Source organism: Styela clava, chromosome 3, assembly GCF_964204865.1.
Source record: "Styela clava chromosome 3, kaStyClav1.hap1.2, whole genome shotgun sequence".
Taxonomy (NCBI): Eukaryota; Metazoa; Chordata; class Ascidiacea; order Stolidobranchia; family Styelidae; genus Styela; species Styela clava.
In genome coordinates this window covers 2,673,392-2,700,931 of record NC_135252.1, presented here as the reverse complement: position 1 = coordinate 2,700,931, position 27,540 = coordinate 2,673,392, and the positions used below count along the sequence as shown (strand labels likewise).

Below are 27,540 nucleotides of genomic sequence, written 5' to 3'. Positions count from 1 at the left end.
TTATCATATTAGGTTCGAATTTATGTACTAGTTTGATGTCAAAAAAATTACTTTTTTTGTGATGTGTTTTGGCGGTGCAATCAGACAAAATTGGTATAAGAATGAATCACTTGAACGTAAAAAAAACACTTTTTAACGAGAAATTGCTTTCCATCTATGAAAACGCAACTTTTTATCGCAGCATTGTTACTTTGCATGCTTATGGTTAGCAGGTACAAACTTCGTGAAATCATATCCTCCCAAAGCTCCGAAATCTTGGTTTTCCAATGATACATAGCAGTTCCGTATCCGGATCAGTAATGAGCTTGGCTCGGAGGAATAGTGTTAAAGCATCTCATGAACTGTTCAAATTAGTCATGTATGTTTTTGTTATGCATACGGAATGTGTTATCTCGCTATATATTTACCGTTGTTTGTTGTGTGAAAGAAAGGATTTCATATATTTCAATATTGATAAATTATCGTTACTAGTAATTTCGAGGAGTATATATCTTAAAAATGGAGGTACGACATTCAGAAGTTTTAATCCACGTATAACTATATATATATATTATTAATTATGACGGTATACTTTGAAGGGAATAGTATATCAAATTTTAAATGTATGGTTCAACCCTAAGCAGATGATATAACGATAGTGGATATATTCTAGATGAAACAGTGTGCTAATATCCTTTTATGAATCCCAGATTTAAACGATTACTTTGCATGGTTACAAATCAACTATACTTGCTCCAAATATAGGCATGTACATACAAAACTTAACAAATCCAAATACTGAAGCAGCGCCAATAGGGTGGCTGGCTGTGTGCAAATCATTATCACATTTGAACGATTAAAATTGAGGTTGCGTAGTTTATTTTCGTCGATTTGTTTTCGTCACTTTGGTTTGAAAGTACCATTATGTTGTAATACGATATTATAATTTTAGTACATGTATTTGATAAATCAAACGTGCAAAACTATTCTTGCTCAAAAATTCTCCATTTAGCATAAAACAACAATATCGCAGCTAACGAAACCCCATAACATAGTTAAATTTGTCTTTATTACCTCAGCCACGTGGTTTTCCAAGAAAACGCTGCCGAAATTTGTTTCTAATGTTTGTAAGAAATGCCACAAGTTCGCCGAAAACCGCCGCCCGTACGCGACGTAAAAAGAACGATTCACTTGGTAGGCAAATTCTCCTGCAGGTGCCACACATATGCCTTTCGGAAACCTATTTCGGGGTTGCGTGCTAAAAACAGCGTGCCAAAACAATGCTTTATTACCCGTTCTCGCCATTAACCTTTTTTGCACACAGTCAACGCGGAAATCGCAAATTCGTCGGAACCGACGAGAGCATAACAGCGAAAGAGGGTCAATACGTTTATTTTTGAGGTTCCATTTTTGGAAACTATGCGTTAAATTTAGACGCTTAGCCAGCGTGACGACGTCTCGTTTTACGTCGGCGTGACGTTAAATAATCAATTGTTGTTCTCCTTTTGTAAATTCTGACGCACGCAAACGTACGTTCTCACTCTCTCGAATTTCACGAACTATTCTCTCGTTTTGCAACTCTTGTTTGTTACGCAAGGTTATCCATTGAGTCGCGCTCTATTTTTGAGTCGTGGGTAAATTTTTGCAAAACCAAAGGGCGTTGGAGAGAAATACGCCTTTTCCACAAGTATGCATCGATGTTTAAAAAGTATCAGAATTATCAAGTACATTTCTCTCTCGGTTAGTAATCCTGTCAAAGCGGCATTAGAGTTTGGTGGTAAATTATGGAATTTTAAATAGCGCGCAGTGGGCGTAAACTATAAAAATCACAATGTTGTGATTGCTTTATTGTAGGCGACCAATATAAATCTAAAATCGATACACGCGAGGGTCAATTTTACCACAATAGCTCACAAATAATTGCATTGTTTGGGTAGAATTTCGATCTCTATTATTAGCAAAGTCACATTTTTAACAGAACACAAATAATGCTCAGTGGTGGAGATAAAGTTATTTTTAGCATCAATTAAAAATCAACTTTTCCATTAATTATAAATTTTTCTAGCTGCCTCGTTGACAGAATTCTTACTGGTTGTTAAATAAAGAGAAATATTATTTTTCTGTCATATCTCCAAATATCCCGTTTCTTAAATATTGTAACGAATATTATTAACAAAAAGTTCTTAATTTATCTGGTGGATACAGGGAAGGCTTAATCTGAAGTTCTGATCGATTTGCACTTTGACAACAATCTGAGGAAAACACCTTAGAAACTAGTTGAAAATGTCATTTCAAAATCCCATGAACTGCCACCAATAAGCTTGAACAAATGAATGTATGCATAATAAGGAATAGAATAATGTTTGTACTATTCGTTATCACCCTAAAAAGATTATGCGTGCCTAATTACACACCTTGCAATTGTCGTGTGCTCAGACTCCATTGACATTTCCGTATAGTTTTTCAATTTAATGTATGATATTATTATAGAATAGATACCCCTTCAAAGTACGAACAGTAGCACACGCATCACCCGAGTTGTCGGAGGAAAACAACCATACTATCCTGTTACGACCTCTCCCAAGTTCAATATCAGCGTATACATTTTTCGAACAACAATAAACCTAGGAATATTTATGATGCACTTTTAGTAAACAAACGACAGGTAAAGGAAGTTCAACTAATGAGCAAAACACTAGGCCACTGCATAGAAAATGCTAGAAATTACGAAACAGAGTCACGCTATTCCACTGGGAAATAAATAACTAAATTAAAGTTTGAGGTAGTTTATTCGTTTAGCACATGTATGCACTTTGAACACGCCATGGTTGTGTTAGTACTGTCTCACATACATGTACAATTATATGATGAAAATATCATAAACGTGGAAATGAATGATATTTGAAAAAGTTCACAAGTGTTTTAAAATAATCGTTGCGTCGGCGATATGTTTCAGATAGCATTTTAAATGGAGAAAATGTTGCAGTATTGTTAGGAAACAGAATTAAATATACATGAAGCACTAAAAATATCAATACCGACATAATTATATTTCGCTCTTTGGGAGATGAAACCGATATTGTTCACTGTTCGTTGTTCTAATGTATGAGCAAGTATTGTAATACATTGTAAATAACTTTTAAAATGACGTGAAATTACTCAAAACGTCAGTTTTCAAGATAGCTATATTTAACCTTGTACTTTGGAGGGGAAAATAGGATAATTTACCGAAAATTGCGTACATTATTTATTTAGTAAAGAGCGTCAAACTTCACGCTGTTTCAATTATCTTAACTTAAATGCCACGACAAGGATTCGGTTTCGACACAGGTAACAATTTAAGCTCATTTTCGATTACTATTTTTCTCCATAGATCTGAAATATCATCTACATGCAAATATGACGTAATATTGTGCATGCAAAGTATGACTCAACCAGCCTTTCGAATATGTTTTTGAATGGAGCTTACTCGCAACGCCTCGCATGCCTTAATTTACTTCTCTCTTTATTATGTTCTTTGAAATAGTGGTATCGGGAGTGAAGACGTTTTTACGTGCTGTCATCAATCTTCTCGTAGCAAAATGGATCTTACGTAGCGACGTCGACCTCACGCATAAATAGAATTGACTACACGCATCGGAATGTCTCTTACCGCTGCGTAAGAACATTTTACTTGCGTTGACGTCGACGTAGTCACGCCGCTGACTATGAATTGTACTAAATATTACGTAAAGTTATTTTTTCTCAGATTCCGAGAGAACTGAAAATTGACGTTGATATAAAAACGGGGCCCTCTCTCGAATGGATCAGACATATCGAGATAGCCTGCGGCGATGTTTAAGGTTTAGCCTACGGGATACACTCGGATAAAATATAGTAGGATATTTGATTATAAAATTGTTTTTGGATATCTGCAAATCGTGATTTCAAGAAAAAGATCATCGTTACAAACTGTATCAAAGGACTATCACCCGACTATCACATTAACAAAGGTGAGTATGTTATATGTAGAAACTTGAATCATATTTCAAATATTGTCTTGCTGCAATACTCATGCCAACGCAAAATCTTTGTAATGTATATTTTCGACGCATTTAAAAAAAAAACTGGGTTTCTTCGCACTGCCTTAAGAGTGTTGCTTGAGAAACTTAAATTCGGCTATTAACAGCTATTTAATGCATCGCGAAGAAACATACATAGAATTTCGCCATTTGGAACCAACCGGGTTTAACAACAATTTTTTTATTTTATAACTGTAATTTCAAATGGATGTTACATTGAACATAGAGAAGATTTTAAGTTGGGAACAAATGTAATAGCTTCAAAACAAAAAATTATATTAATTGGAAGTCTGATGTTACGGCTGACGCACAAAATGAAATTTAAATAGAGAACCGGAAGTGACTCATACATCTCAATTTCCTCGACAATTTTTGTCAATTTTATTTTTTCTAAGAGTGGTTACAAATACCATAGTATGCTTGGAAAATTTTCAGTTAATAACGAACGTTAATTTTACAATAAATATCGCATGGTATCATCCAAAAATATCTATTGTCCATCCATTCTTCCTCTTCGAGTGTTATCGATTCGATCACACGGAATTTCAGCTTAAGCATGCCACAATTACTAACGCATCTCATTTATGCATGTAGTCATTATTTGGACCAATTTTTATGGGCCCCTTATGTCTTTTAACTTTAACTTTACATCGCTCTTATTTTGTTTTCATTTCATTTTTTTCGCGATAGGACATGTGCTCAAGCGCCGTTATGATGCAGCAGCAGTCGGCACTTACCAGTCCCGTTGTGGCGAATTTTGTTGCTGATGCAGAACCGTCCAATTCTTTGTTGCACTGCGTTTACCCGGTTTCATCTCATCATGTCTTTGCCACGCCCAATGCGAGTTGCGCTTTGAGCGAAACCGTCACTGGGACATACAGTAATGTGGCTATCGACTCTTTTCCAAAGGCTCAACTATCAATCGACCCGATCGTACCTGACTACTGGGAAACAGCCCCATCAACGACATCAGAAGATTTACTGGAGTCACTTTATTACACAGAATCACCACCCTGCACGGCGTATTCAATGGATATGACATTTCCACACTCATCACGATCAAGTATAAGATCACAAACTTCTGTAGACTCGTCACCAACGGCTTTGCCAAGTTCAAACGAAGCACCGGTTACCGCTTGCACCGTGTATAATCAACATTTCGTCGACGAACCTTCAGTTGAACACGAGTTTCCCGGATATAATGTGGGTAACGATAATCCAGTAACATTGGCAAGTCTTATTGAACCTCATGCCAATGTATCATCCGAAATTGTGCATTGGCAAGGAAACCAAACGCCCCCAAGTAGGGGGGACGCACAAGAACAAGGTTCGCCTGTGTGGACGGACGGAATGCAACGCCGGGCCAGTCTGCCACAAATATCGGGCACAAATTATCCAAGTCCCGACGAGCCCCTAGAACAGCGCAGTGGGAGTGTGCCATGGAGACGAGAGAGTGGCGTTCATGTTAAGGATACAGAAAACAACCCACACAGTCTAAGCTGGGATGGAGTTACTTGGAGTAATTCACTAAACGATCCGGCAAACAAAAGTTTTCAACACCCAGCCTTCAGCGAACTAGGACATATGCGAGCAATGGACTACAATCGAGGTATGTTTCTCAATTTATAAAACAAAAGTAGATCAAATCTAATTAAAAAATAAAGATAATTTATTAAATCTCATAGCACCGAGACCTATCAACGTAATTTATTAAATCTCATAGAACCGACACCTATGAACGTATATGCTTTTCTCCTTTCCAGGTAATTTCGACTTCGCAGACACTGCTGATGTGCGCCCACAAATGGATAGAGTTGGCTGTACATTTTATCCGAAGGACAGCGCTGTAACAACCTCATACACAAGTGACTCCTCCATACCACAAACGTCGTATTTAACTAATACCCACGCAGCGGACCCTAATCAACCCATAGATATTTACAGTGGTAGATTTTCGTTGTCACACAGCAATGCTTTTCAAGCGTACAGGACTACAAATGAACAAGGACTACCACCACAAATGTATAGTGATAATATGTTTGCAAGCTCCCCAAGGACAGCGCAACAGCATCAATTTCAGCACCAAATATCGCCTACAGGAGTCCCAAGTGCTGGTAATTTTATAACTGAAACATTACCAATAAAGAACGAGGGATACCAAGCTACATATTGGGGACACTCCCATCATAGTTCCGCGTCTGTTCAAGGATTTCTTCAGCAACCCCAACTCTCCGTGATGAGCAGCCATCTGGCTTCTAATCAGGTAAGCATCTTTGAACTTTCTATTTAAATAATTCGATAGATTTATAACGTAGACGACTATGTCTGTTTTTCGTTCAAATTTAACCGCGACTACGTAATGACCAGGAACTTCGCGTCATTCGAAGCAACACTCGTAAAACTTGCCAATCGAGAAAATATTTATGTCTCGCATGAGCGCCGGTACTCTGCCGGAGGCATAATTCCATTTTATTCGGATTTCTGAAAGTTTTAGCTAACCGTTTTGTTATCAGCAGTTGCAGGCGTAACAGTTATGGATTTGCTTAATTTAACCGGCATTTTTAGTTTTAGTAAGTTTGTCGCAACGCACAAGCGGAGTGGATGTTACGACACGCATAGCAAGAGCAATTTGGTTAATATCAAACGGTCGGTCTAGTGGAAACCAAATTATTGCATTGTTAGATTTGTTTGGTTTAAATTGTAAATTTGCAGAAAATTTGAATACTTTGCTGATAATTCACATTTCGGACATGCGGCAATGCATTGTTCAAACGATAATAAATCGCCCACGGTTAAGTTCTTTATCGCATCGTGCGATCATCGCATTGATGACGAGGTTTCAGATGTTCAAAGGCTAAATGAGAGGAAAACAGTAAAAAGTTGTTCGCGCGAAGTAAAATGAGACTGAAGCGGTCTTGGATATTATACACGCTAAGGAGAGGTCACTGACTGATACGATTTTGTGAACAATGTTAGAAGAAGAGCAGAATAAGATTACAAAAATGCGATAAAATTTGTAGGTAACTAAAAAGAAAAGTGTAGTTGTAAATTGGTTATTTTTGAGTATATTATTAAAATATATAATATTTTATTATATCTTTTCACCTTAGAAAAGTTTAAAAAAATGTTTATATAGAATAGCATACACTGTCGGAACGAGAGAATATACAAAAGGACACGCTGTTAGCTTGAGATGAGCCAACTCCAGTTCTCAAGGCAATACAGCAATCCATCAGTTCCGATATGTTTAAACAACGACTATTCAGAAAATCCCATCTCTTCAGATTTAGAACAAATCGACATTATTTCGTACCATAACAGTGACACACACGGGGTTTCCACAATATCGACTGATATTCTTCCAGACCACGGAATGGATATGGCGGACATGGGATTGCATGATTCATTTTTTGAAAGGCAAACGATCACACACACTGATGCTCCCGGCATCGATTTTGCAGATAAAAAAGGATCTGTCACTACAATTCGGTCTGTTTCTAATTCAGACGGCAAGAGCATGATATTCGTATCCGACTTTGGGAATAGCGCACCTGAGCATCATTATAACAGACGGTGGCATCGACATGCAAGAGATGTCAGTTTAGCAGCTCCAGGATCTCTGCCTTACTGGCATTTAGCAAAATCTAATCCATCTTCCTCGGCCACACCCCCATCACAATTTTTGAAATACCACGGCCCAGACTCTGTTAACTCAGGTCACGTCGATTTTTCAACGCTGGATGATTCTCATTCGCGCGGCATTGTTGGTAACAAACAATTTCATCAGTTTTCGGCATTTTCACCTCAGATACACAATTCGCCTGATAAAAGAACGCCATCACCACCTGAGGACCTCACTGCAGCATCACATTGTCATTTCACACGACCGTATGATCACAAAACTATGCTTGATAACCTGGAATCTTCAACATTTATTGACCAAACGGAAACTAATGTTTCCTCGTCACCATTTGAATCGATAGATAATATCAACCATTTCTTTCCCGATGAAGTAAGACAGCCACGGCCTTCTGTTATATCTAATTCTATCAAAGGCAACTTCACCCGGAACTCAATATCGACGTCCAAAGCAGAGTCAATTAAGTCATTGGATTTGACCACAAATTCGCCTGTACGAGCTAGTGCGTACGTAGACAATGACTTTGTTCATCACAGACAGGCTTCTGAATATACTTCCAAACATAATTCCGAAATGCCATTTGTCAAAGTCGAATACGGTGCCTTAGATTTCAGCATGAATAGAGTGGGGAAGCGAAGTAATTCGGAGCAATTAGCACGTAACACTAATTCACTGTATACCAGCAATTCTTCAACAATCCACTCCCATCAGGATTTTGAAAATTCCTTGTCATCGCAGACAAGTAGTATCGATCTTACTACATATCCACGACTAATCAACACTCAGAGTGTGAACAGTCAAAACAGCTACAAGTCTCAGAGAAAAAACGTTGCAATGTGCTCATCAACGTCTAGTAATAATGGCAAGTCGCTCAAAGACATTTTTGTACGGCTCAATGGGGCTGACTCTGGTGGGTATCATCAGCCTTTAGAAACTTACATCGAGCAGATTTCAACTCCAGCAACGAATCCGATTGTGATGGGCAACATGTTTGTATCCTTGTCTAACCAACGTAGATCATCATTACCTGGTACAGAAGAACTTATGTTAGATTCGCCGAGGTCAAACCCGAGTCGGTTTTCAGACGGATCTACGACTCCAACATTTTTGCCATCACCCGCATCCCACTCCGCAGATTGTCACAGAAAACAGGCTTATTTCAAGACCGTCAAGGACGGTTCGCATGGCGCGGATATCGATACAGACAAGGGAATGGACAACATATCATTAGACAACTCCTACGAGTCAATGAAAAATTTTTTCAGCAACACAAAGACTTTAACTATCGAGCAGATGTACAAGCAGGCGACAGGAGATTTTAGTGGTTTAACACAGGTGTGATAAAGGAGTTGACTTAGTTGCATAGCTTTGACGTAAAAGACTTGAAAGTCTCGCGGAATGAAGTAATCGGTACTATTGTTGGGTATTCCCGCATCCGCGACTGGAATAATAGCTTTGACTCCAGGCAATTGAGTCACACTTTTGGCATGCAACTTATCATGTAACTTTTTGTCGTCATAGGTAAAACCCGGTAATGTAAATATTATCTTTGCTAACTTTACCAAAGTTTATTCTTGTTTTTCAGAATTTTTCTTCAAGAAGAACGACTTCACCTCAATCGAGTTCAAGCAGCATAAACACTCTGCGCAACTACGGAGGCTTCGGAGAAGGAAGTTGTGCAGTATGTGGAGACAAAGCTCGTTGGCAACACTACGGAGTACTTGCATGCGAAGGCTGCAAAGGATTCTTCAAGGTATATAGTTTACAACGTAATTTGTCATTGGTATTCACACAAAATCAAATATAAATATTTGATTTATTAATTAATAAAATCGTTTTAAACACTATCCATTAATTATTTTCAAACAGATTACTGAAGGTGTGAATTATCTAATATATAAACAACATACCTACTTTCATTCAGTAATTAGCAGCACACTCTTAGTAAAATCCGTATCACATTTAAACCAAGTGATTTCATGCTAATTGATTGATAATTAATTACCGGTTATTATTTTGTTCAAACAGCGTTCAGTTCAGAAAAACGCCCAATATGTTTGCCTGGGAAATAAAAATTGTCCCATTGACAAAAAGACAAGGACACATTGCCCGTATTGTCGATATCAGAAATGTATTGCTGTTGGCATGATAAAAAATGGTGAGTTTCGATTGTTTTAATGAATTCTTAGAACTTACAACACAATTTTTTCATACGCCATTTTGTTTTAAATTTGCGACGCCATCGCAACAAAGTTCTGGAATTGAATATCAGATATGTATGTTTTGATAAAGTGGTCTGGGAAGAAAAGTTGTTTTGAAATTGGAGGATTCTTTTTTGAATTCACAATTCCTATAATTGGACGTTAAAATTGCCAAAAATGATTTTAGTATTGAAAACAGGCCGAACCAAAATCTTCAAGCCTAAATTACCCGAGCACTATTATATATATCCGATTATCTGATTACAATCCACAATAAACATCACAAAAACGAAAATGCTATATATCAATGTTTTGCTCTTCAATAGCTCAATTTTTTATAGCTCAATTCCTTTATTTATACTGGTTATTAATGTGAGATAATACTAGATTAGACAATTACCCATCTATCTGCTTCGCCATTTTCTTTTTATTCGATTCCCATACCATAAATAGCATTAACTGCTTTATTCACGTAATATAATTTCCTAATCTCAATGTTGCGTGGAGATGTAGTATTTAAATTAAATATGTTCCATGAACATGATAGCTCATGATTTTAGACGTTGGCGACTGTCATAAAACATAAATATTCAACAATTTTAATTACTTCCACGTCAGTAACGACTCGTCTGTGCTTACCTTTATACTGACTTCTCCTAATCACCTATATGCCTTTGTTGTTCTCGTGATCATCTCCCTGACAGTGTTTGGAGGTGTTTACAGTCAAACGTGTCCCGACGTGTCCGGTTTATTATTCCAATTCCGTTGTTCGTAAAGTGAAAATGGACGCTCTTGTCACACATCAAGCCATTGCGATAACGTTATTGTGTCGGTAATTAATTTAGTGAATTATACTACTTCAGTCCAATGCTTTGAAAAAAGTAGAAAAGTACGTTACTCTCGAACAAAGTGCATCTTTCGCCTGGTAATAGCACGAACTAAATGTTGGATGATTATTTTACAGTTGTGCGCACTGATGGTACCAGAAGCAGAAGAGGGTCTAACAAATCAAGACTGGCAGCGCGGACACAAACGGCACTAAAGAATACCGCTACTACAATCGAGCAGTCTCAAGGAAGTTCTAGCAACAACGCACTTGGGCAGTACTTTACATCTAAACCATAAACTTCGGCAATGAACTAGAATTTCTTTAATGGTCCAAGCAACTGGGCCCGAAGACAGACTGAAGTCATGAAATATTCTGCCGAAAAAAAAACAATACAATTACTGGAGAAGAAACTCTCGTAGAAATCATCACCAATACACATACACACGTTTTGATGATATTCGAGTCGGCCAAATGCTTGCAGGCATACGTTTGGTGGATTATGTAGTTTGGCTGGCGTGGGTCACCTTATTGAGAAAATAATTTTATTTTTGCTATTCATTCAAACACTTCTATTTTCAATTTGCTTACGAAAAACACGTTAAAGATGTTCTCAATATATGACAAACTAACTAAATTTTGTCTGGATTTGGAGATTCACTGTGCTACTAAAATAAAGTACAATTATATTTAATTATCAACAAATTTTTCTACAAAAAAATACTTATGAAACTATTGCGCTCTGTTACAAATTGACTTAGGGAGTATTACATTTTCGCCGTTCCCAGGTTATTGGGAAATCATTAAAAACTATAGCTTTGTTTTTTAATTATAAATAAGATGCATATTTTAGTAATATAAATAAATGATCGGAATAGGAGATTCGGATTGAATTCTTGCGAAACTCCATTCAGTTATAAGAATCATCTAGAGATCCATACACAAAAATTTTGTATTATGCTCGTTAGAAATTTTCTTATATTTAAATCTGTTTTTGCATTATTATTCTTCAGTTGAAAACGTTATAACAATATGCCAATGTGGGATGATCGTTATTTTACATACTGTATACATTTTGCCGAGAGAAACTCGGTTTAGAACATATCATGAGTATTCATGATTGTACCTATTTAATCATTTGCTCTCAAGATAATTTTTCTCACGTTCTTATTGGATTATATAAGCTACCAATGGAAAAGTAGTATTATCATTTTTGGAATTTTGGATTTAAGATTAACTTTATTGTCTTTTGATTGCCCTAATACATTGATGTCACAAGTTTCACTACTTATATATGTGTTTGCTTTAAATTGATTTTCCTGGTGTACCAGGCATAATTTATCATTATCAGGCATATTTCTGTATGCTTTTATAAAGTCAAAAATATATCTGGTAATATAGGTACATAGTTTTAAAGTTTTAAAGGGCAATCTTACAAACAAACCACAACCCAGCGAAGAAATCAGATTGATGATAGTCCATTTTAGCAGGGAATATACGTATTTCTCGTTAGTCGTTTGACTGAAAAATGTGCATAGACCATACACTTTTCATTTACTGCCAACCGTTAGTGACTTTCTTGTATTTCTATTGCAGACTAGTATTAGACCGAACTCGTGAATCTATTACCTTTTTGTTCCAAATGGAAACGTTTGTAAACGTTTTGAAATAAAATTTGCAAAATAAATATTGTTTTTTTTTATGATGTATTTTGACTCCCACAGTTGACATAACCGCAAATGGTTTTAGAGTTTAGTCCAGCATCGGAAATAATCGTCTTCTGCTTGTCGCATGGAAATAGATGCCATTTACAGTGACGGGTTGATTTCAATGTAAGCTCCTACAGTGAGACATGGAATACCAGAAATATTCAGCCAGGTGTCACAAAGGACAATATTGTCAAATCAAGAAAGTCAACCAGTGAAAACCGAAAATTATTATGGGAACAGTTGAGAAGGCTATAAGACAAATATTTGAAATAAACCAAAATGATTTGACGGAAGACATTTAAATACCCAGTTTGGGTGTAGATGGTACGCAAGTTATAACATTTATGTTCAAAGAAGTATCATTTGGAATAAGGTGGGAATTTTACGATATATCGTAATACTTTGTGCAAACTACCTATTCAAAATACAGAATTTTAAAAACGTATACTTCATACGAAATCTCACATAAAATTTTGGAAAAATAATACAATATTCAATGGCATGAATATAAATGATTTTGTTCTTTTTGGCTACTGTTATTTACCATGTATCTGATCAGATATATACCAGCTAAAAAAAACAGATTTGGACTTCATTTATGATCGTTATATTTCCAAATTAAAAATAGAGTAAAACGTTGTGATTATAGCTCGCTGTTATACTAAGAGGTTTTTCATTAAAAATTTATGACATAAATATACGTTGATGATTTCCGTTCGACCGGTTGGGTGAAATGGTGAACAATATGTCTAAAATTGATTCTGATAAGATCTGGCAAATAAAATTATTATTAGAAAAAAATTAAATAATCTCCCTTCCGTGTGTTCAATTACTTTGTCGTAGCGCACATCGCGACATGCAACCATTTTTGTCTCTTTACTGACACCCTGGGGTTGCTATGTTGTCGGCTATATTTTAACCACAGAAGAAAATGGTATAACTTAGTGACAAAATTATACCATTTTCATATAGTCTTTGATCACATTATACTTATAAAACTTCAACTGAAAGCAAAACTTCATTTTTTTTGTTTATATTTGCTTGAAGTAACGCACATCCGACATTCAACCAACATTTTGCCTCTTCACTGACGCCTTGCGGTCGTTAAAACGGCAAAAAATCAACTAAGGTTACAAGATACTCAATGGTGCAAACTTTGATTGAATATATACAGCCTACAATCTTCCTTTCCGCTATAAAAATATAAATTTTGACTCATTCATTAAAAGGGTTTTAGAACTTTGCTCAGTGATTTGTCAAGTACAGCTAAAATAGTTGCCCGAGCTCTGTTTTAGAAGTATTGTCCCAATTACTCTTATTTGAATCTCCAAAAAGTTTAATTTCGATATAACTGCCTCCCTCCGAGTTTAAAGAAAAAAATAAAATTTCATGCGCGGCATCGAATGACGATATCCACATTGTAAAGTACAGTTTATGATGCGTCTGTGTTGTTACTGAGAGTAAATTACTTTTTCTCACTCTACTTTTTACCATCTTCTATCCTCTATTCTCATGACAATGACAATGAATATTTATACGTTATTGGGCACGGAATGAATCTATAGATCGTTTTGTTTCAATAATATTATTAATATAATGCTGTTAATGTTTTTCTTTTTCTTGTTGGTAAAAAATTCTCTTCAACTACTTCAATCAAAAATAAAACTTGCTCACCTTGTGGCGGTTCCGCGTTCGGGATCGTGGCAGTCATTTAAAGTTGGGAAGATAAGATTGCCGGTGCTACAAAAGATTAAATAACGTTACTGCTTCGTTTTGGCTTTCGTGTCTATATATTTGAGCATTGCTCTCTTGTTATGTGAACAGAAGCGCGACTGCCCGACTGAATCAAAGATAAGGCTTCTAATGAACGGAAATTCTTGCCAAGCCTGTGGGCTACAGAGGATTGCTTGCGATCATATGGTGAATGCAATTACCTTCAGGATTCACAGCATTAAAGCCTGCAGACCTAAATACGTTAAAAAATTATTTATCAACAAATTTTGTAGGAATAAAATTACAAAGTCTGGCAACTGATATATATACCTATATACGGCACTAAGATTGAGATTCCAAACTTTTTAAGGCACGCGTTCGGTAAAGTATCATTATTAGTGTGTTATTATTTAGAATAAATTTTAGTTTCCATTTGGTGATTGTTGTAGAGTATGTTCGTATTGGCTTCGATTATGGGACCTGTATTAGTAATTATTAGCTTGGAACAGCTCTAGCGTTCTATTACTTCTGTGCGTTGTTACATTTCTCTCTTTTTAATAGTCAGACGCATGCATAGTTAGGGTGGCATGCGTCATCTTACAGTTTTTATTGGAAGAACAGAATGGCATCTATAACTTGCAATCTGAGAACTGAGACCTTTTGATAATTTAAAGCAGGGGTCGGCAACTTTTTGTCGCTCGCGGGCCGAAATTAGCAATCCGAGAACTAAGACCTTTTGATAATTTATTTTAAAGCAATGGAGTCTGTGTTAGGATGCGTTTTCCGGTTTGCGAATTTAGTAGTCTACCGTTAAAGTCGTAGTGGTCCCGGTCCGCTGCTCTGCTCTAATATAAAATTTAAAACTATTTTGATGCTAATCATTTCCTTACAAAAATATCAATACAGAATCATAACCATGTTTAATTAACCTCTTGTCCAGCTATATCTAAAACACTTCCATAAAGTATTGTTTATTGAAGTATATATGAATAAAATCGAAGTTATAAACAAAACTAAAATAAATACAGACTGATACTAATATAGATATGCCGACTCGACACGGAACAATATAAAAATATGAAATGAACTTTTTTCAGAAATTTTAAGCATTTGTTTTTTTAGCGTCTATGGCGAAAACATTTCCTTGTATTATAAGCAAGTGTTGTTTTTCATCATTTGCATGTGTGTTCTTCGTATTCATTCATGCACTCTTTGCATGTCACATGACAGCACCAATGAAATACGCAGTTACACCTTTCTTTTCGCACAATCGTCTTGGACTCATATCCCCTCTCGCAGCACAGTAAATCGCAGCCTTCGATGCCGGCCGATGTGGCATTACACCGACGGTTTTTTGTACCAAGTATGCCACGTCTTCGATTTGGCTCACAATAATCGAGCGAACTCTGATAATAAATTAAGTCGCCTGATCCTGGCGGTTGAAATGAAGAGAATCTACAAACAAAGACACAGTTTAAAGTATATTCAAACAAACGCCGACAACTTATATTCAGAACCTTGCATCGGAAATTATCAAATACTTCTTACTTTGGGTTTAAAACTTCAACTCTCCCAGTAACTTCTTTATGTGTTTCCATCACCATTTCTGAAGCTGCATCATATTTTTCTTTTAAAATATTCCCAACCCTACGAAAAGATGGGGTTGACCACCAACATGTCTGAAGATCACAACTTCCAGATAGTCCGTGGCATTTGCATTTTACCCACATATTGTTCTTTATGGCCTAAATTAAATGTTTGTAACTGATTCTATTATATTTTTAAAAGAATAAAGTAATGTTTATTTGTCGTTTCACCCACTTGTCGTCCAGCTTCATTATTATGTTTATTCATCAATGAGCGGGCCGACGTCACCCGAACTTGGGCGTCCACAAAGTCTTGAGAAATTTTGATTCCATAGTCTATGTGATCATTGCAACCTCCCCACCTCCAATTTCGATTTTCGAGTTGTCGTTCGAGTTCGACTGGCAAGTCTGTAACATATTAAAGCGGCATTTTATGACGCGCGATATCACTGTACCGTATATAACATAAAATATTCAATTTTCACTCTGGAGGTGGATTCTCGAGAGAATATTCCTAATTGTATGTGGGCAGAGTTCCTAAAAATTGCCCCATACGGTTCTCTGGTAATCGCGAGCAAACATCGTTACTAGATGATGACATGACTGCGCATTAATTTTAGTTGCGATTTGTTTAATTCTTTGACTGCAATACATTTATTCTTTTTCATTCGTTTTATTATTATTATTAAACTTGGTATATATCTTTAACTAGGCATTTTTATAAAAAAAACAAAAAAAAACAGGGGGCCACTGGCGATGAAAGTTTTTGTAAGGAAACCACGAATCGTGAAAGTTTGAGAACCACTCATGTGAGGAATCACGTCCTCTAGCCCTGTTCCTACATCAGTTTGTGTCCGAGGATAACGTGGATAAAGGCTACATTTACAAGTCGTTACAGTTGACCACATTCCTATCGTTAGGTTTCCGATTTTTCTTTATTTTACATGCTCACCATCTTCCACCAAATTATAATCCTTAAAGTTTAATCGGTGGTACGATGCCGGCTTTTGTTAACGTTTATACAATTTGCAAACCATCGTCGAATATGAAGGTGAATTTATCATATTTTCTGATATTACTGTATTACAGAAAAATGAAAAAATTACTCCTATTTTGATTTAAATATGAAAATACTTACTTTGGGTTGTTGGATTACACCCACATAAACTTAATCTTCCCGCTGAACAAGCTTTTGTCACTGCGTAAGCTATACCGGCTGTTGTTATAGCATGCACAAATGCAGCTTCCCTTGAAGCTATTGAGAAATGAAAAATGAAGTTTTTACATAATATCTATTGAATTAAAAAAATATATAGCATGAATGCGATGTTATATACCTGTTTCCAGAACACTTCCGAATATACTTTTCCTTTTAAATACTTTCGCAGAATTTAACGTGATTGTGCTACAATTCCATCTGTGAACATTTTGTATTTTTGTATTCTATTTATCATGTAAAATCTGTATTTTATGGTTGTCATGTAACAGACATAAACGAGGGCATTTGAGAAAAAGAAACAAAAAAAGATTCGGCAGCAGTAATAAAATACCCTCTTGAATTTTGCATTTTCTCAACCTTTTTCTGTAAATTTGGGTTCTGAATTTTTGCAATTGCAATTTTTAATATTCAATTAAATAATTAATAATACTATATTTATTATATAAAATTTTTAGAACGCCAGAGCGATATGTCCGGCACAGATCAAATTGATAAATGCTGCTACAAAATCAACGAGAACAATTATTTCAAACAATATAAAATCAATAACTGGAATAGCGAATATCTGGATAGTCTAAAATAGTACTAGCATTTTCCAAACAGTTGTATTCTTAAAACCTATTCTATAATCGAAGACACATATTCTGCATTTTAGGCAATACCACACCCATCCATAACAATCTAGTAAAATTAGTTGCTACATAGAGAAAATTTAATCAAATCAATGTAAAATATATTACCTTCGCCCCTTGAACTGATATTTACATTCGTTTATTCCAAATTTTGTTCCTTCGGCAATACTTTGCATAAGCTCTTTATAATTTCGACAAAATCGAAGTTGTCTCGGTACAAGTCCAGGTATTTTAGAGCATGATAACGTCGACTGAACTGGGCCTGATAGCGTCCTTAAAATATGAAGCCTATATTTCGTAAAGCCACTTTCACTAAGTTGAATAATATAAATATAAACTTATGAAAGCGATTAATTGTCAAGAAGAAAACTTTCAAAATATCTTACCGATTTCGAGTTTGTGGAGGTAAAAGCTGAACAACATTCCTGCGAAAACACAATGATATAATAATGTTCACAAATCTCTTATGACAACATAATAATTTTGAATACAAATGTCAAGTGCTATTGTGGAACGTTTTCAACATAAAAGACTTGCTGTTCCAATCTTCGGATCACTGGCATCACCATTTTGTGCATTGTCGCTCTCTTTTAAGTTGTATGACGTAAGTTAAAACGTGCAAATATTCATATTTTTTTGTAAGTTGGATCAAATCCAAATTTTGACATAAAAATGAACTCATTAATAAGAAATATTTTCCCTCTGTCACCTTAGGTCACTTGTCATAGAAGACTACAAATTTTTGTTTGACTGATTTTGTATTTTATGAAATCGTCCATTGTCGAAACTTTGATTTGACATTCTAATTCTATGAACAAAAATTGAACAGTTGGACACGAATACAACCGTATTCTTTCTGTACACAAAATTCTTCTATAGGATTTGGAAATAATTACATCGCCATTGTCTGTTTCTAATTTTTATCTCTCAAATTACGGGGTTTCAAATTTTTAGCAAAGTATAATCGTGGATAATCTGTTACTATGTAAGTTATCGTGACAAAGTCTGGTTTCTATGTTGCACACGAAATATTCAGTTTGTCATGGCAATGTGAGACCGGAAATTTTCAATTATTTTAATAACTTTTGCATTTCACGACAATTTAAATCATTGAAAACATGCCAACGGAATTATTTATTATAATGCATAAAAAATATATTATGGCATTTTAAACCTCTATATTGACCTCGTCTCAAAACATTTACATATTTTTATGGTGAATGACCGTGACTTGCGTAAAGTCCATGCAGTAAATAGAATATTTATTTATTTTCTTTATAAAATTTGTGTATTTTCGCAAATTTGTGGCATGGAAAATAAATTCTTTATTATATTTTGCAGACCCTGTTTCCGTCGCCAAATAAAAACTGTAACCCAGTTTACCTTGAACGCTTAGTATATAAAAAAAATAATCCGTCGTCGTCAACTTGACCAAAAACCATTGTAGTTTATGACTCACTGCCTTTTCCCTAAAATTTTCTTGTTGAATACAATATGGTATAACTATTTTTTTTAATTTGAATATTATGTTAATATTTAATTCATGAATGAACACTGACTTTTGTATAAGTTTAGCTTCATCATAGCTTACGTTAATATGTATCGTCATACCTACCACCAACGAGGAGTTCCTCTTCTTCCGCAGTCTACAAACATCGCTATGCAGAGAAATAAAATAACCCAATACGTTAACACGAACGTCACGTGATAACGCTGACAAACTTCACGATTCGGTGACATTGATGCAGTATACCTGAATTAAAAATATTACTCGAATAAAAATATATATCGGATCAATTCATATGTAAAAATTAAACCAACTAGCAACGGAGTTTCAACACAAGCACAAATGTGGCAATATGAATACAATGAAAAATGTGTTCATGGCATAAATTAAAAATAATCAAAATACAGAAACTACAATCATTTTATTGCATTCGTAAATTTGTACCAAATTTTCAAAGGAATACATAACGAGATTTTCAGCAAAAAACACTCGAAACGAGTAAAATGTAAAACCAAACTTGAATGATACGACCAACGGGTGAAATGATACGGGTAATACAACCAACCAAAAAAAATGCGAGATAATAACGAAGTTATATAATGAAGGGTGGTTCACGTAACCGCTGGTCGGTTATGTCTTCCGCCACCATGAAGTCCATGCTTCCGAAAACAAAATAACTGGCTAACTAATCCCATACCCGACATGGACTGGTAACCGGACAAGAGGCCGTGGTTCGCCATATGATTAGGTCGTCTTATAGGCTTCCCCCTCCTCCCCCCGGGATAAATATGTAAAACCTAACCTATCTTTTTTCATAACTTACACATTGAAATCTCACTTCAGCGTCTGCAGCTTATTTCCCCAAAATTAATGATTGTTAAATAGTAATATACATCACACATTCTAACCTTCTGTTGTTAAAGTTGAAAAGAAACAGAACGAGTTAGAAGCAGTTATATACATTTCAAAATTAGTAGGAATATAGTAGACAACTAAATTAAAACTTCAAAAACTAAAAAAAAAATGAAACAAATCTCAATCTTCCTTTCCTGTTTAATTACGTGAAATGGAGTTTATAGTCACGATTTTAGAGGGTGTACATAGAAAAACATTTTTCAAGTTTGGTGAATATTGCCATAAACCGAAAAACAAAAGTACAGACTATTCTAGGTTATCAATTGTTTGAACTTTCCAAAAATTTGCTTATTTTGTATGATCCAATCCTCAAATTCAGACGGCATCATAACTTAACTAGTTTTTCTTTTTCTATATTTCAAACACTCGTAAACACGCATGCGTTCCTACTGTCTGTAACGGCAGATAGAAAGAGTTTAAAATTTGATAGCAATTATTGCAATTACCTCGGTATCTTTCTTCGCGCGATCTTAAGATGTGGGAAGTCGATTTATTTGTATATCTAGAACCTCTCAAATATTATTTATTCGTTTACAGCCCGTTCAGCTATGGGCTAAAAATAATTCCAGAGCGTTCCATCGGAGCATTTGGCACAATTATCGGTCAGGCTGGTCGCGCTTTGATATCCTGCCTTAAAAATAATCTATATTTCCCAGTCTAAACAAATTACCCAACCTGTTATAATCATGCATATTTCGAGGCTATTATAAACGTTACACCTTCGGGGTGTACAAATCATACTTTCCAAATAATTTTGAGCGCTAAGATGTGGCAAAGTATAGGCTTAGAAAAGGTTATGGTTTAACCGAGTGAAATAACAAGAAAAAAAACCTAGAGTTAAATTGAAATGTTTAGAAGCGAAAATTTAACGACCCGTGCAATTATATGAACATTACTTTTGGAGGCGTCAGTTCCACGTCAGGAACGTGGCCTAGCCCGACGCGGTCACGTAAGATATACTTTATATTGTCGCTAATTGACACCTTTTAATTTATTAGCGGGATTGTGAGCGTCTTCTGCCGCCATTTTTCGTCGTTTAACTAATTAAGTAATAGAAAGTATCGCTTCGTCCGAACTTTTGTTTTAAAGTTGCCGTTTCATTCTTAGAAAAAATTATTGCTCAAAACATCCAATGTTGTAATTTACTATGGCAAAATATGTCTTTAGAGAGACGAGACACTGACTGGTAAGTCGTTCTATTACTAACAATAAAAAATATAGTCACATATTTGAGGATCACTATTTCCGAGCTGGAGCTGTCCGAATGTCTACCACCAATTGTTTCCCTGTATCAGTTGACTAGAAAATTCAGCCGGCAACATGTATATTGATGACGGAGACGCAACGAGAAACGAAGCCATACATATACGAAGTTACGCGAAATCTAAACACATCCTCAATTTACCACACCTTTGTCTTTCTGAGAACATTTCAAATTTTTACTTCCAAATTTCGTGGAAACCGTATGCGGCATTTCAAACTACCTGGATTACTGCCTAACTATATTTTCTCAAAGATTAGAAATGCATAATAACAGTCTATTACTGTCATAAGCATACAATTAATAAGTTTAATATTGGTCATGTCTGGAATATTTCATTTAATTACAAGTTATTTCAGCGTCTCAGCACGCGCGTACACTTGACTATGAGAAAGTTGGATATTTCACAGAATATTCCGCACACGAATCAGAATACGTTGAGCAGTACATAGTCAATGTAAGTTACGTCTCCTGTCAGCAATAAATGATGACAGTATTCCAAAAATGAAACTAATTTATATCTACGGATAGCAATTTCCAACCAGACATTTTAAGTCATAATGCGGTAAAATAATTACTACCGCCCTTTTTCATCGAGAACACATCCAGTCGCCTTGTGGCTTGTCGGAAATAAGCATCGACAAATCGGAAACTAGTTTTTACTATATCAGGTTAATTCATATTCGAAATAGGGTACTCCCGTAGTGTGTGTACCAGGTTAGGGTTAGGCCATAATTTTATTCCAATTTTCCTTATTTTAGTTCTATTACGAGTTCGGGGACTGCCTGTGTTAGTCAAGTGAATATACCCCTGTCCAAAGGCTTCAGTCCCTTTACACAACTTGTAGGCGAGTAGGCGAACAAAATCAGTTTCCTCAATATTGATACACACACTTCTGGAGCACCCAAAATAGAGCAAGCCCGACTGGTTACGCAATTGAGCTTATTTTGGCAAAATCTGCATTTTTGACTTCCCCTCCAAATATTGAGACGGGTGCTATCTTAAAAACGGGTTTAATCTTTTTTATAATAAAATAAAAGTTCGTTAATATTAACAAAAACTAACGCAAAACACTTGCTTTTCTTCATTTACGTGAATGTACATTAAGCAATCATCCATTATTACTTTTATCTCACCAATGTTGATCCTTCAACAACAAATATGAATACACGACTGTATAAGCTTTTCTTACACTGGTTTACTGATGGCAGTAATACACTGACCGTCAAAATTCAACGGAGTTGCAGCGTATATGTATACTCTTTATTTTTAGAATCTATCTACTAAAGGCCAACGGCTTGGAGAAAAGCGCCCCTCGGCGCCACTCGTAGAAAACACTGCCCCGGTTGGGTCATATAGTCACCCTGGTTCAACATACCTAAAAGCAACATCCTGTTGCAACAGTAAATCACATTATATTATAATGTACGGTAAAAGTACCTAGGAATGCAGATCGGCATCACCGTGATATTACTGGGCGACACAATACCTACAATTTTTCACAATTTATTCCTTGATTCTTCACTCCATCCATATATAGACAGAATCATTGCTTTTATCCCCAGAACAAATGCGAGTTTTCAAAATATTCATTTTAATATAAAAGTCTATAGTCATAAAAATACTTCTTCTATAGTATTTACTATTCTTAGAAACCATTTCAGTAAGAAAACAATACCAATGTAGCAAAGATAGTAAGGGTAAAATGTGGGAAAGTTGTGATTCGTCACAAAAAGTCATCTCGAAATTGTCTTCAACTTTCCTATCTTGAACGTAAACACCATGAAATATTACTGAATGTGCCATACAAATACGATTCACCCAGAACTTCTAGGGATATAACACTATATTGTTTTTAGTCTTGTTATGTAGTTCGGATCGATGCATCATCCTTATAATTGCATCAGACTATGACTTGTTGTCGCCATGCTGGTAATTTCGTTACAATTGAACTTAAAATGGCTAAAATTGATCTATCATAATAGATATTTTGACTGATAATAAATTATCGTCTTTTCATGGACACTTCTAGCAAATCAGTATATTGATATTCTCAGTAGTAGTTAAATTAGATTTTAATTTGATTTACAATGAAAGTAAATGTTAACATATATGCTACTTTTTAATAGTATCGCAGATGAATTGAAACCCAAATTATAACACTCGGTGGTTGGATTGGTCCATGGTTTAAACTTGGTCGGTTGGGAAGAAATAATTTCTACATACGCAGGAATATTTCTTTTGGCGATCAAAAAACACGTTTGCTTCAGACAACAAATCATAACTGACGACAATTATGATGATTTAATAAAGAGTTGGTTTATCTTGCCTTTGATCTTGAAAAGCGTCTAGACTGTCGTTCAAAATAACGCCTGAAAATAATTTTTGTCGCTTCAAATTGTCGCATAAACAATTCATTCTAATAAAAAAAATAACATTATAAAATCATTTTTGTTCTAAATGTTTTCGAGTTCAGCGTGGTTTCAATTAACATTTCATCAAAAGAAGTGTGAATTTGACAAATGTATTGAGGCATATGGCGTTTGAATATTTCCACTTGAATCCTCACTATACCATCGGACATTAAGTAAGCTATACCCATGAGTTTGAAAGGACCGATTCACACCTTTTATTTTTAATGGATATCAACTAAAATAATGAGGGATTGCCAATATCCAGGCTTGTTCACGGTAATAGGATTCCCATGAGAATCTCATGGGAAACGTCACATGGGATGGGGTGGGACAACACACATTTGTATTTCCCATGGGACACGTGGGACACGAAAACCGTATGATTTTTAAGGAAATGATGGTAAAACATTTCGTTATGGACTTTGTGTCCATATATTTGAGAATAGCTCTCTTGTTAGTTAAAAAGAGCAAAATATAATCAGCATTAACAATATATATACTTCGTGAAGGGGCTCATGGACACATGTATAATAGTTATGAATTTAAAGTTCACAAAGTCAGTAAATTTTGTTGTTTCGCATGTCTCTTCTTACATGTAGTCCTATTTAGTGGACGCTAAACCTAAATTTAACAATTTATATTGAATTGTATTCGATGGGATGGGACAGGCATAATTGCTATGGGATGGGATGAGAATGGGACAGAAAAATATGTCCCATGGACAAGCCTGCCAATATCGGTCTATGCGAAGGAATCTAAAATATCTGAAGTTGTGACTGTACATTGATATAATGTCCTTGTAAAATTATAAAAAAGTATTGGATGAATGAAAGTTCTTTCTGGTCATGCACTGACATTCTTTCGACTCTCCATGCGCTATTGTAATATACGCTATTGTGAGTCACTAGTGGGCGTGATTGTTTAAAACCTAATTTTTGAAAGTTTTGATAAAACAATCTAACTCAAAAGAGACATTTTAAACTCAAACTTTACCTTTTTTTCAATTTGGGTGTTTGTTTGGGTGAAACAGGAGAAGATGTAATAATTAAGCACCATTTCCGATTTCACGTGATTTTGTAAGGAGAAAGGACTGCTAGCCAATATCTAATCAACGACGACCTTCCCTGAATACATATGTGTCTTGCAGACATGGACGAAGTAGAGGAGAAACATTGAAAGTTTGAACTTCTTTCGATTTTACTGAGTATCAGTGCACGTGTCATATTATACAATTAGTAAAAAATATTACATTTCATAAAGTATCAAACATATTTTTGAAGAAAATAATGCTCTATGTTACCTAAATGGCAGAGGAAAAATTATATATATACTTTCATTATTTCGGTCCGGAAGGTTTTTCCCGGTTGCGGCGTTGGTAGGAGTCAAGATGACGCGCAGCCGGAGTTAAAGAGAATATACCTTATTCATTAAAAACTCATCCTACGCGCAAAAATAAAAGCGATGTAAAAATTTTTTTTTTAATATTAGCTCTTATGGGAAATGTGATCACCAGAGCAGAAATTTGCATTTTTTTGGATATTCTAGATATGTTTCATCGTATACGTGTGTAGTTTTGGGGATAGAATATTTTTTACATTATATTTGATATTTTTATCATGATAAACATGGTCAAGATTTTTGATAATCGTTCAATAAAATTTTAATGAGCGCGGTGTTTCCGATGACGTCATTCTCACTAGACCATGAGATTCTGCCAACTCGCTGTGCTCTGTGGAAACTGCTTGTGATAACAGAATACTGAAATACCGGGACCACAACTGGCGTTCAACGAAAGACCTATTTTGGTTTTTATTGGATGTTATATATTTCATGAATTCCATGTAACTATGTACATTTCTGGTACACCTTTCAAAATCCAATGGCCTAACTCAGTTCATATGTTGACACCATGTACCTATCCCAAAATTGGTGATGTTCAGGACTGGATTTAGACCATGAGAGGCCCCTTCATATTTTTGAGCTCATAATTTCTCTCTAAACAACACCCCTTGTCATTGCTTAAAATTTAAAAATATGAGTGCATTTGTTTTTGCTTTCAATTTCTTTGATCAAACAACCGCTACAGCCATACTTCAACATAGAAACTTCCAGCAGAATGCGCATAATAATAATTTCGGTTAAATGACTAAGGTCTAATTGAGGGGTGTGTCGTGGGCGTTCCCGTTAATTCGCAGAGAAAGTGTCCACGAGGCGTATCCAGTTGACAATTTCAAAGAATGGCATTCCGGATTTCTTTCAATATAATATAAATTACCTTGGGAGGCATCAGAGAAATCGAAGTCAATTATATTACACACGTCCTTGCCCTCTCTGAGGATTTGCGATGAGAACAACAATCGATTTGTCTAAGCGTGTTCGAAAAGAAGATAGAAATTTCTGCCGTCTATGTGTATAAAATTTTATTCGTACTGTTAATGATGAATTATGATTTATACGTTTAAATATTTCTAATATAACTTGACTAATCGTAACATGTGTAATATGGCTAAATACGTATAGCAACCTGATAGAGATGCAAATACTAAATGAATAATGTAAATCGTAACTTTAGGACAGAAGCAGAAGATATAGTTAGTTATAGTTAGTCAGCAGTCACGTTTTGCTGGGATTGTGATAGTTGACGATATAAACAAGACTCCAGCTAAGATTAAGATTATGTCCTTCTGGCACATAAATTGGGTATGTTTATGCTTCAGAAGTTTAACGTAAGTTGAATTTTTACCCTGCAGTATTTGGTACAGATAATTTCCAATTCAATTTTGTGGTTGGTATCGTTAGCAACGATGGACTAGTATTTCGGGTTTCCAAACAAATAATTTTGCTTGAGATGCTAGTAAGTATACTTAACCAAAAGAAGAATAACAGCTTGTTCTTTCTGTAAATTACTTTGAAAAATAAGCAATCAACTTGCAATTACTATAAGGCATATTAGGTAATTTCTTCCTTTTCTCACTATTTATTTTTGGTGAAAGTGGGAAATTCGAATAAAATAAACCTCATTCATAGTTTACCGAAGATAAAAGACGAAAAGTCGGAATCAGCATTGCGTCTATCGCTATCGTTGCGTATGCCAAATATTACGCTTCATTTATTAAATCGACTAAATGTAGTGAACTGGGGTCAATTCAATTGTATGTTCACTGGCGGAATAGGGGAGCGTATTCATTGAGCCGAAAAGATATGTCAGCGAAAGGACGGGTAGCGTGAAGACATATATATTCATTACGCTTATATAAAATGTCTGGAAAAATGACTCATGGCATCTAACCGACATCTGGTAAGAACGATTAGAATCGATTGAGATATTTCTATTTTGATTTTTATCGGATACAGGTCACATATACATACAACATACATACATATGCAGATATACATTTGTTATTATACAAGTAGGAGGTCATGGCTACCAATATACCCATCATGCCGTATAAATTTGGAAATGAAATAATGATCTTTGTCGGCATCACTATAAAATAATTTTGATCTTTGTGTTTATGAATAGATTCAATTCATAATAGCAAGAGTTCGACTTTGAAGGCAGAGTAGCCAGTAATGCTACATTGGGTTCTATTTGTGACAAAATGCATCTTTCCTTAATTATAAAGGTGAAATATTAACATCAATTTTATTAATTTATAACAATGCGGGTTATATTAATGACTTTAGATAGTAGAGGACCAGATGAATACTCCAAATTTCGGATTTTAAACTATTTAAATTAGTCAGAATTTATATCTGAAGGAGTAATAAGAGAGTTTTGGAGCATTTTATCGGATATAACATCAAATATAAAAATAATCAATATAGGGCGTCCATAAAGTCTTAAATTTTTAAAATTGCAAAGGGAATTTTATAT

The 27,540-nt window shown here is 35.3% G+C and overlaps 2 protein-coding genes across 6 annotated transcripts; one reads left to right on the top strand and one right to left on the bottom strand.

Annotated features, from left to right (window-relative positions):
* Nucleotides 1-2,438: 2,438 nt before the first annotated feature.
* LOC120341980 (uncharacterized) lies at nt 2,439-12,394 on the top strand. 4 transcript variants are annotated; one of them, XM_039410602.2, is made up of 6 exons: nt 2,439-3,971; nt 4,731-5,649; nt 5,804-6,303; nt 9,266-9,433; nt 9,709-9,838; nt 10,846-12,394. In XM_039410602.2, the coding sequence occupies exons 2-6, from the start codon at nt 4,734-4,736 to the stop codon at nt 11,004-11,006; spliced, it is 1,875 nt and encodes a 624-aa protein (XP_039266536.2). In that variant the 5' UTR covers nt 2,439-3,971; nt 4,731-4,733; the 3' UTR covers nt 11,007-12,394. The 4 variants fall into 4 exon arrangements, with proteins under 4 accessions (XP_039266536.2, XP_039266538.2, XP_039266537.2 ...); XM_039410604.2 differs by having other exon boundaries at nt 3,513-3,971; nt 5,044-5,649; XM_039410603.2 differs by having other exon boundaries at nt 3,514-3,971; nt 4,950-5,649.
* A 2,690-nt stretch (nt 12,395-15,084) lies between these two features.
* LOC120342980 (protein Wnt-3a-like) lies at nt 15,085-22,807 on the bottom strand. 2 transcript variants are annotated; one of them, XM_039412040.2, is made up of 9 exons: nt 22,690-22,807; nt 19,182-19,319; nt 17,953-17,991; nt 17,675-17,839; nt 17,053-17,132; nt 16,854-16,970; nt 15,951-16,123; nt 15,678-15,874; nt 15,085-15,584 (listed from the first exon to the last, which is right to left on the bottom strand). In XM_039412040.2, exons 1-9 carry the CDS (start codon nt 22,707-22,709, stop codon nt 15,302-15,304), a joined length of 1,212 nt encoding a protein of 403 aa, XP_039267974.2. In that variant the 5' UTR covers nt 22,710-22,807; the 3' UTR covers nt 15,085-15,301. The 2 variants fall into 2 exon arrangements, with proteins under 2 accessions (XP_039267974.2, XP_077967185.1); XM_078111059.1 differs by lacking the exon at nt 22,690-22,807 and adding an exon at nt 19,897-20,005.
* Nucleotides 22,808-27,540: the final 4,733 nt, after the last annotated feature.

Excerpts from the sequence above, each read along its gene's own strand:
- LOC120341980 (XM_039410601.2), top strand. The coding sequence starts at position 7,234 with ATGAGCCAACTCCAGTTCTCAAGGCAATACAGCAATCCATCAGTTCCG. Across the intron at positions 9,016-9,265 it reads ATTTTAGTGGTTTAACACAG|AATTTTTCTTCAAGAAGAAC; the intron begins GTGTGATAAAGG and ends CTTGTTTTTCAG. Across the intron at positions 9,839-10,845 it reads TGTTGGCATGATAAAAAATG|TTGTGCGCACTGATGGTACC; the intron begins GTGAGTTTCGAT and ends ATTATTTTACAG.
- LOC120342980 (XM_039412040.2), bottom strand. The coding sequence starts at position 22,709 with ATGCCGATCTGCATTCCTAG. Across the intron at positions 17,840-17,952 it reads CCTCCACAAACTCGAAATCG|GACGCTATCAGGCCCAGTTC; the intron begins GTAAGATATTTT and ends TCATATTTTAAG. Across the intron at positions 16,971-17,052 it reads CGGAAGTGTTCTGGAAACAG|CTTCAAGGGAAGCTGCATTT; the intron begins GTATATAACATC and ends ATTTCTCAATAG.